We start from the raw sequence: 11,371 nt of genomic DNA, 5'->3' as shown, positions 1-11,371 counted from the left end.
GTCAATACATTTTAACAACCAAATATGAACTGTACATTTTTAATAACACAATAATAAATGAATTCCTGTGTTGAACCATACTTACAACTATGTGTTAACCATCTTTGCATTCTTCACTTTCTAAACATTTTATCTGGGTTACAGAAGTCATCACAGGAGGAGAACAAAACCATGGTGTCACAACACATCTGAGGGTTACCTGCTGAAACTTTGCTTTCACTCAGATTTGGAGTTGGCGACACCAAGGCCAGACGTCTTCCTGTCTGCATTTCCCAGTCCAGTTTCTGAGTGCCTTTGGATGGTGAAGGAAACTGGACTTATTGACTGTTCCAACACTACTTTTCTGCAGACAGAGGGGGTTGGAAGGAATTCACAAACGTTGGGACACCTGGAGGAATTGGTAGAACCAACTTTCGAGGCTTGATCAACCTCCATTGTTGCAGAACTGCTTTAAGTTGTTAACCCATTTCTTGTTCGCCTTTTTGTATAATTCTGAAATGCACATTATTTTTCAGTTTTGTTGAACCTTACCTTTTTTTTTTGTTTTACCCCTGGCAGTTCACCACTTACCTTTGTACCATTTCAAGCAGTTTATTGGACTTGAACTGCTTGAATTTCAATACAAAACTGGAAAAATTGGGGTGTTCTAAAACTTTTGACCGGTGGTGTATATGTATGCAAACAAATAAAAGTACAGTGGGACTCTTACAATAGTAAAAGAATAGTTTGACTATTACCTCAAAACTCTGTCACTGAAAAACTTCTGCATTTATAATTGTATATTTTATATATTTTATATTGCCGTACATGCTCTGATTTGATACAAACTTCCTTCTCTCCTGCATGACACCATGTATGAAACATGATCTCCTGCAAGGACGACCTTGAACAGCCTGTCTTTCTTTTCCGTCAGGAGTTTCATGTCCACCTTTCTCTTAAAGGATCTCTTAAAGCATTGTGGAATAATGACACAGTCATTTCTTTATTGTTCCTGTCAGCCTCCAGTGTATTATCCAGAAACACTCTTACATCACTGCCAAATCAAACCAATGCACCTCATAAAATTACAAAACAAACACAAGTTTTATTGTCTGAGGATAACTTTTCAGAATGGATAGTCCAGTCTTATTTCATCACAGCCGTTATGACCTCAGACTTTTATTATGAGCCATTAAGTTCATTCTCTCAGGAGATCACGTTTTATTTTCCGATATTGGTACTACTGTGAGGGTCAAGAACAGGAGGTTTGGATCATAGTCCAAATCTGATAAAATGAACTTGCAGGAAACATCCAGGAAACAGTCCTATAAAAGCTGAAGAGTGAAATTCTTGTTTTGCAAATCCTCTGTCTGTTTCCTCTGAATATGAAAATAAGTATATACAATGCAGCCCTGAGAAGAGGATACATCAAAGTTGTGTTCATTCATTAAGTACAGATTCAGCACTTTTCCATGTTGCTTTTCTGGGCCTTTTGACAGCTTGTTCGCATGATACTCTATATTTGTGTGTAAATGTGTACTTACACACAAAAGTGATCTCTGAATGACTTCACAACCTCTGTTGTCTCTCTGCGATATCAGACACAGATAGTTATTAAATTACATTTCAAGTAAAATAGGATATTATTTTTCTTTGTTCCCCATTGTTTCAGGATATTCCCTATCAATTTTTTTAAATAAAATTTTTGTATCTTAAAGTACTCAATTATATTCTCATACATGAGTAAAACAGCTCAGAGTTGGACATGCTCACTTTGATGGCCCAAGGTACAGATTAACAGGAAATAACTGGGGAAAAAACAGGTTTCTGGCCAATATTGAGTCAAAAGCATTTAATGGTTTTTCACAGTGTAATCAAAATCAGAACACTGAAAAAAAACAACTTTTGATTTTTTTTTTTTTTTTTTTTGGATTTAATTGATCTTTTTGAAATACAGTTTGTCAGGTCTGACAGGTAATATACATTAGCAATGACTAAAAAAACAAAACAAAAAAAAAAAACAATGAATACAAATAACTTCTGCAATAACTTTAACTTCCAAAGTGCTGTTGTAAAATACTACTACATGTGCAGAAATGTGTGTGTTATAATCAATGTGTAATCATGTTTAATGTCAGCAGCATCTGTAGACGTAAAACTAACAGCTCGGCCTTGTTTTGCAGACGAATGGGGAGATATCGCTGCACACATTGTTGGTCCAGCCTTTGTTTGCTGCAAAAAAAAAAAAAAAAAAAAAGACAACAAAATGATCATTATTATCAAAATCCTCTGCAGACTTTACCCTTTCATGCACAGTGGTCACTACAGAAGACAGATACTCTACAACTGTTCTCTTGTATATTCATGGATTTTGTAGTTTTAGTTCCATATCAGCCAACGCAGTGGACACTCATGCATCATCCCATGCACTGTAATTTATACCTTTGTTTATTTATTATTTATACAATTTTTTTGTTTATTTTTGTGTTAGTGTATTTGATGAATTGGTTGCAATCAGGGTGTGAAGGGGATTTTAAGCAATATAGCAAAAAATGCTCCAGGAAAACATCTCCTACCCCACATTTAACTTTTTTTTTTTTTTTTTTTTTAATTTTTTTTTTTCTTACATATTATCTTTATTAGAGTATACTAAAATGTGAGAAAACATCAGATTAGCTGTGTTAAAAATGTTTTTATTTCATAGTTTTCATACAGTATATCAGTAAATATGCTTCTTTGCTGCAAAAATTCAATGCATGTTGTCCAGCTGAGTGGACATTTTTGCAACTCCCTGAAAAATAGGTTCACAAAAAAAAAAAAAAAAAAAAAATTAATCACTTTGTTTTTTGAATACCTAGAGGAATAAAAACACTCAGGAAAAAAAATCTTGAGGCTTTAGGCTCTCATAATTCATGCATGAAAGGGTTAAAATAATGTCTTGGAAACCAAGGTTTCCATTCAGTGTGTGGAGGATGTCTGACTTACTTTCAGAGTCCAGTTGCAGACACTGGTAGGATTCAGAGGGGTTTCTGGTTTCCCATCTATGGTAGTCAAACTTTGAGCCATCTTGCCACCTCCAGTCATTCTGAATGAAAACACAATCATAGCGTATTTAGCATTTAAATAAAAAAAAAACACAAAGCTTTCAAATGTATTGTTGTCACGACATCACAGTATTACCTACATACTTATTGCAATGATATAAACTAATGTGAATGATCATCATAGTCCTCGCTGCTCACCTGAACTAATCCTGATGTCATATTTCATTATTTTCACAACAGGTTTGATATTTTCACTCAAAGTCTTAATGATGTGCTGTTGTTGTAACCTCCTCATCTGTGGATGCTTATCTTTGGATCAGGGCTCTCAAACTCCTTTTCTTTCAGGGGCCACATTCCACCTGATTTGATCTCCAGTGGGCCAAACCAGTAAAATAATAACATAATAATGTATAAATAATGACAACTTCAATTTTTTGTCTTTGTTTTAGTGCAAAAAAAACCCCATTAAATTATGAAAATACTTACTTTTATAAATTATCCAAACAAAATTGATGTGAATAACCTGAATAAACTGAAATTTGTTAAGAAAAAATAAGTGGAATTTTAACAATATTATGCCCCAACTTATCATTTCTACATGTGCATTATGGATCGGATCTACAAAGACACCAAACAGTAACAGGCAAAAATTGTCAAAATCATGCTTAATTTTCTTTAGACATTTCAGGTTGTTCATATTTGTTCAGGTTAGTCATGTTTTATTGTTACAGGATAGTTTGTAAATTTAAATATTTTCATAATTTAATGTTATTTTTTGCACTAAAACAAAGACAAATATTTGAAGTTGTCATTATTTATAGGCATAATGTAATTTTTTTCACATCAAACCAAGAGGAAAATATGGAGTCATTATTTTTTGTAGGTTATTATGTTATTATTTTACTGTAGATTCTACTGTATTGGTCTGTATGTGGAACCTGAACTAAAATGCCTTGACTGTGGAAGTTTTGCACTTTGTAAATTCATCCCAGGGGCCGGATTGGAACCTTTGGCGGGCCGCATTTGGACCCCAGGCCACATGTTTGAGACCCCTGATTTAGATGATAGTCATCATAATCGGCAGTTCTTTTCTCATGATAAAAGTTGTATATTGTAAAATGTTTGTTACGAAACCTGCAAATGTTCTCCATTGTTTAAAATGAATATAGACACAGTTGACAATGTTGTATCCTGACGGTTCTATTCTAACATTGCGTAATTTGCTGATTAAAATACGAAAATCAAAATTACTGCAATTTGATATTGGTTATAAGATAAAAACAATAGTGCATATCGCAAAAATCACTTCAGTGGTGGCCAATTTTCCTGTAAAATTTGCTAGTATAAAAACATGTTATAACTACAAAATGATTTTTTGTTTTTATTTTCTACCAAATTTTGGAAATGAAGAATAAAAATGTCACAAATGAACAAACCTCAAAGTGGAATCCTCCAATCCAGGCAAACTTGTGACCAGCGCTTCTAACCATACGCTGGATGAAATTATACTCCCAGATGTCACGAACTGAGGCTAGATTAGCCTGAAAGTTGGAACAGAAGCTCTAGAGAAAGAAAAGAAGAGAAAATTTTAAAAAATCAAAATGGGTCACATAGAGCTCTTTTCATTTTCTGTTAATAATTGTGTTTACCTCTGCATTACCCCAGGTACTGAAGTCATTGCCAATGTAGTAGCAGTTACCGTTGTAACTAAGCCAGTCATCAAGACAGAACTGCAAACGAGCTGAAAAGATGATAATAAAACATTAGACTAATGCAGGCATGACTAATTATTTATTGTAACGTAGTGCGGCAACAGCCGGTATATTATAGAGTATTTTACCTTGAGGAGCCGAAGCAGGCTTCAGCTCTGTGAAACAGCAAGACAAAGTTCAAAACCACTTTTAATTATGAATTTGTTCATTTTGTCTAAAATGGAATTCCTCAGTTTTTAGATATGAGGACAGACTGAAAGATGACAATTAACTTGATGTACTATAAAAATGTACATTATGAAAGAACATATCCAGACATGTTTCATTTTTCAAGTCACAAAAACAACTGGCACAGAAAAGACAGAGACAAAACAAACAACTCAACACACACACACACACACACATTTTGTCTGGAAATAAAATGTGTCATTTACCTGGTTTTGGTGCAGGTTCGTCCTCTAGTTGCACTACAGCATTCTCTGTTGGAACAACTAAAAAAAAAAAAAAAAAAAGGCAAACCAGACTATTAAATGCAGATCATTATTTAACATTAACCTCCTCAGACCCAGCTGTGGGTTTTCTGTCCACATCTGTGGACAAGAGTTTCACAACTTCATACAAAAAAAAAAAAAAAAAGAAAGAAAGAAAGAAAGAAAAGAAAACTGTCCACCACAAAGGACATTCCATAACAATTTTAAAAAGTACATCTGAAAAAACTGTTGCATCATGATGTTTCCAATATAGGCACTTATTTAATAAAAAACTTGTACTTTGCTGACATTTCCAGGATCTCAGGAGGTTAAAAAGACTGTAAATAAAAGCTTATCCTCTATCCTTAGTTTACACTGTAAAAAATGACTGTAGAATTAACACCAAAAAGTTGTGAAACTGCAACATAAAAAAAACTGTAAGTGACAATACAATGCAAAGTTGTTTATTTGAAAAGATTTTTATGTTAAAGATTAAATTAAATATAGCTGTAGTTTTTACAGGGAGAGCATGTTTAAAAAAAAAAAAAAAAAAAAGAAGCAAATGGGCCATTATTTCAACATTATGGTCTTGCAATTTAAACAGCACTGCATTGTTTTTCAATTTAGTTTTATTTTCTAAAAACAATAGAAATACATTATTTCTACTTACAAATCTGGTTTTGTTAATATAAAAGTTATTTTTAAAAAAGTAAACATTTACAAAGTAACATTTTAAACTTGTAAATTAATGGGTTGGTAGAGTTGGTAGAGCGGCTCGTCCAATAACCAAAGGGTTGGTGGTTCAAATCCTGGCCCTGACTGCCCATATGTCAAAGTGTCCATGGAGGACACTGAACCCTAAATTGCTCCCAGTCAGACCTGGTGGCTTTGGAAAGCACTTTGGACACCATGAAGGTGGAGAAAATACACTAAATAAGTGCAGTCCATTTAAATCCAATGTTAAATAAACATGTTTAAAATGTTAAATCTACATGTTACTCTGTAAATATGTTTACAGTCGGATGCATTTTTTACAGTTTTGTTCTGGTAACCACAGCTGCCAGTTTTTTTCTGTAAAAACAACAGGATTTTTTTTTTTTTTTTTTTTTTTACAGTGTAATGATAGTGCTTTTTGTTAGATTCTAGTATTTAAATCTATCTCACCTGCTGCAGCTCTGATGGACAGAGCTACAGAAAGGATGACAGACAGAATCAGAAGAGTCTTCATGATGAAATCTAGAATTCAGCAGAGTTTCAAGTCAGTGTTAAAGTTTTACACCCAGAAACATTCATCTAATGCATAAATGTAATGACTGAAATGTGTACAAATGTTGCAGCAATGGCTAAAATGGAAAAAAAAAACAAAAAAAAACAAAGTGTCATGACTTACAGACGTATCAGTCAGGTTGGAAGTTGTTGTTCTTCTTCAGGCGTCTTTGGGTCAGTGGTGGAGTAATGACAGGATGGTGCTCTGGTCTTTATAAGCACAACTCAAACACAGTGAGTCACCTCATTATTGTAACTGAACCAACCATAAACCTGCTGGACTTTGATTTCTGAGTCAATGCTGATTTGTACTGCAGGGAAACAGGCATTTCCCCATCATCATTTCCTACTAAGGTGTCAATTAATGAACTGTACATGGACGAGAAGTTCTGCCCAAGCTGTAATAAGGACATTCCTGGACATTCCTGGAATGCACATGAAGTGGACCATGGTTATGTCACTGAAAAGAAAACCATAAAGGACGAAGAAGTGAAAATAAAAACTGAACTGAAGAGCACTGGCTGATTTTGTTTGTTTGTTTGTTTCTTTCTTTCTTTCTTTTGGGAACTGTGTGAGTAAGTAATGTAAAACTGTTTTACAGCCACTTATTAAAGTATCTACAATTGTTCTTGTTTATAATATGTCACAGAGTGTAAGGAAAAGGATATTTTCAACACAAAGGCTGACATGTAGCTCACCTACTTTTTGGAATTGAAAGCCACATTTAGCAACAGCCTCAGTGATGTACGTTATAATGTTTGTGTGCAGCCACTCACAAAAAAATTACAGGTTGTTCTACATTTATCAAACTGCAAAAGTAGAGAAATTTGTGGGCATTTTCCTCATTGAATATATATTTTTTCTGCTGGGAAAAAATAAAACAAAAAAAATAAAGTAAACAAAACAAACAAACAAACAAAAAATTCCACACACTGAAGAACATCGGTCAACATAATATATAATCAATTTCTTGCTGATCATGATGAAGATAATATATTCTTTTTATTCCTAAATTTCATCAGTCATATTTGATGACTTCGGCCTTAAACTCAGTAACTTCAGATTTTTTTTTTTTTTTTTTTTGCGCTATTTATTTATTTATTTATTTATATGAGAAAAACTTGACCCCAGGTCTGTATTTCTTTTAGTGTATTAACAACATGATGGAATTTTCCTGTGTAGTAGATAATATCTGCAAGAGTGACAATAATCTTTGTGTAAAAGGCAATGCATTAGAGTTATTATCAGCTTCTTAAAATGAATGAACTTTATACCTGCTTTCTAATTTATTCTTAGTCCTTATTTTGTCTGTATAATTCAGTTGTTTTATCTGCCATATGAATGGCAGATACACCTCCTTTCTAACTTTTTTATACTGAGCATTAGAATCCAAATGAATATAATAATAATAATAATAATAATAATAATAATAATAATAATAATTATTATTATTATTATTATTATTATTATTATATCAAATAGGGAAACTGAACAAGGAATAAGGCCGAATGTGTGACAGAAGAAACTTACATGATGATTAAGAGGTTGATTCAGTCCAGGAAATAGTTTGCACTGGTAAATGTCCACTGAACTCAAACAGAAAGAAAAAACAGCACTTCCTTCTGAAAAATATACACCCAGTTTATCTTTATTGCCTGTATCTGTTTTTATAGACACTGTGGCGCCTTTTCCAGCATCAGCGTCCAGCGTCATCATCCAGCGTCATCAGACCAGCTTCTATTTTTTTTTTTTTTTTTTTACATAGACTAAGTGGGGACAAACAAAAAGGAAAACAAAACAATTAAGTATTCATTGTGATAACTTGAAATAACAAATATAAATGTAAGGTTCAGAAGTTAAGGTAATTCATGTTGGAGAAATGTAAGATTTAACAGTGAAGTAAATTCATATTACAGGGAATAAGTTAATTCATGTATGTGTTAAAAATATATTGACAGTTTCTACCCAATTAACTATTTACATTTATGTGTGCCGAATTATTATTTACACATTGAAATATTCTCATTTGTGGTATACAAGCAGCTAAGATAATCTGTTGAATCTGCCTTTCTAAACCAATTACATTTACCGATCTAAGTACTGCTAACTCCTGACTGGTTAGTTTAGTCATGTGAGGATATGAGTCAGGAAGTGTTGTGGTGGTAGTTGTCGTGTGTGAAAAGTAAAGCACTGTTCAAGAAGAAATCTGTCTCCGTTCTGCTGTCTCATTTTCTAAAGAATGAACCATTAACCACCAACGAACCCTCATGTTCACATTCATAGCAGTTTAAAGCAACACTTACTCTGAAGATCTGAAGAAGATATAAAAGTCTTAAAATACGTACATGCAATGAAATTCCGAACTAGTCACTTCTAACTTTATGTACGTTATTTAGAGCAGCGGAGATGTTTGGTCTGATGGGGTACAGTGTATATGTGGAAAACAAGATGAACAGAACCAGGGAAAGTGTTTTGTGTGGGGAAGTCTGGTGGTAGTGTCATGCTTCGAGTAGTGCTGCTGGGACTGGAGAGCTCAAATTCAGTAAATGAATTATGGATTCAACTAGCACTAGTAACTGTATAAACAGGGATGTATTTCAGCACAATTATACATCACTGGACATTCTCTGATATGATTGCATGCAGTGGTGGGCCATGCATTTGGTACCTGGGTCTTCAGTGGGGACTTACTGGACTTAATCCACCTGTTAATACCACCGCTATGACGTCACAATTATAGAAGCCATCAATACTACACAAAAAAAACGTAAAATAACAAGACGCGGCATTACTGAGAGAGAGAGAGAGAGAGAGAGAGAGAGAGAGAGAGAGAGAGAGTGAGAGAGAGAGAGAGAGACATTTCGCATATTGAGGGTGACCACCATTATTACTAAAATAAGAAACCCAGTTAAGACAACTCCAAACCTCTACACTACAACCACTGCTGTGTCACGTACATCATCTGGAGCAGTTCACAGTCAATATTTATCCAATAACATCATACTTACCAGAGATCCTCATTATTTATATACAAAATCCATCTTCCTTCATCGACTTGACTCTGTCATAAAGGTGATCTGTGCCTTTCAGTTCCATCATTAAGTCCTTTTCTATGTCCATGGAGGCCAAGGCTGATAGTCTCCTCTGTTCAGTTGTATTCATGACATAACTTTCTATTCTCTTAAGGGCGGAGAATGTCCACTCAACCAGCTAGCTAGTGTCAGGGTTGGCCGACCTCTCTTCATAATGTCTAGCTTTTCTGGAAAAGTCCGCCTTGAAAATGGAGTTTAAAGTATGTCTGAGATCAAATCATTTTCCTCTCCTCCATCAGCCATTGTAGGCATAAAAAATTCTACCTCAAATGTATTAGTATTACAATTCAATTCAATTCAATTCAATTCAATTAGCTTTATTGACAAAAAGAACATTGCCAAAGCTATTTCAGATAACAGTTTTGCTCTTACCATCCAATCAGAGGAAGAATAAATGCTGACAACATTAGGGGACCAGCTGTCCCCCAATGTGAGGTGAAACTGAAATCTGATTGGATAAAGAAGCAGTCCCGGTACTATACAGTTTAAGTTACATGAACCATCACTACTCATTCTGGTGGCCCAGGGCAGATTAGATTAACCCTCGTAACACATAGAGACAGTTTACATGACCATAAAAGACCGATAACTGGGAGTAATTGGATGACTGTAATGATCAGATCTAATGCATTTACATGTAGTTAAGAAATGCGATAATCAATAAATCCTGGTTTAGATGCTCCAGTCGATTAATAAATTTATTTCAGAGTACATAGTGATAGTCAGCTCAATCTTCCTGTTGTCTTCTGCTCACTTCCGGTCTCTATGATTTTAATTGTTTTTACGCATGCGCAGACAAAGGTTCTAATAGTTTTGGATTTTTCGTTATAGTTTAGTTTTATTTAGTTTTGACTTTTTTTTCCCCTCTAATTCAGTTAGTTTTAATTCATTTTTAGTGCAGGTTTGCTAGTTTTTATTGGTTATCATTTTTTTCTAAATGCTTAGTTTTAGTTTAATTTTAGTATGACAAAGATGAAAACGAAGGGTATTTCATCCATAATTTTTATTCGTTTTAGTTTTTATATTTTTATTAGCACACAATACAGTTTCAGTTAGTTATTGTTTTTTTTTTTTTTAATTATAGTTTTTATTTATTTCAGTTATTGAAAATGTTTTTTCAATTCTAGTTTTTGTCATTTCGTTAGTTTTCGTTAACAATAATAACCTTGGCGCAGATGTGAAAGAATGAAAGAAATCATATTAACATGTATATATGCAGGAAGACAATGGAATATTGGGGACAAATTCAGGTGTGTTAATCTGATTTCTCATAATCAGATTATTGTTATCTGATAATGTTAATCAGATTATACTGTTTATATGGTCACTTAAATAATCCGATAACTCCAGAAATTGGATAATGATTGGAGTATTGGTGTGCATGTAAACAGGCTCATTGAGACTGATATCTGATTGGACAAAATATATTACATTCACATACACATACTGGAAGCAGTGTAGCCAAGAAAATGCTACAAAATGAAGAGAGTAGTTTATTAGGAATTAATTAATATAATTTCATAGAACAAGTATTACAATTAAGGTTATAAATATAGGTCAGTGTTTCTGATGATGCCAGCAGAGAAGGCCTTGCTCAGAGAATGTCCATTTTATATTCATGTTATATTTCATGCCAATGCATCCAGTGCAGATGATCGAAAGGTTTCAGTGAAGTAAAGAGAACAAAACATACTCACTTACAACTGGGAGTTTCAGAAATCAAAAGTGCAAAGTCTTTACATTTGGGGGAGAGGTTCAAAGTTTGCCATATCAATAAACTATGAATGAAAACATCGTTATGTCGTACA

General features: G+C 33.8%; 1 protein-coding gene across 1 annotated transcript; it reads right to left on the bottom strand.

Annotated features, from left to right (window-relative positions):
- Positions 1-2,027: 2,027 nt before the first annotated feature.
- On the bottom strand, positions 2,028-6,433 carry LOC115425046 (snaclec alboaggregin-A subunit beta'-like). Its single transcript, XM_030142443.1, has 7 exons — positions 6,370-6,433; positions 5,170-5,226; positions 4,864-4,890; positions 4,673-4,764; positions 4,460-4,585; positions 2,965-3,064; positions 2,028-2,211 (listed from the first exon to the last, which is right to left on the bottom strand). The coding sequence occupies exons 1-7, from the start codon at positions 6,431-6,433 to the stop codon at positions 2,138-2,140; spliced, it is 540 nt and encodes a 179-aa protein (XP_029998303.1). The 3' UTR covers positions 2,028-2,137.
- Positions 6,434-11,371: the final 4,938 nt, after the last annotated feature.

The sequence above is a fragment of the Sphaeramia orbicularis genome, chromosome 1 (assembly GCF_902148855.1).
Source record: "Sphaeramia orbicularis chromosome 1, fSphaOr1.1, whole genome shotgun sequence".
In the NCBI taxonomy this organism is placed as follows: domain Eukaryota; kingdom Metazoa; phylum Chordata; class Actinopteri; order Kurtiformes; family Apogonidae; genus Sphaeramia; species Sphaeramia orbicularis.
This window is presented reverse-complemented; position numbering and strand designations above follow the sequence as displayed.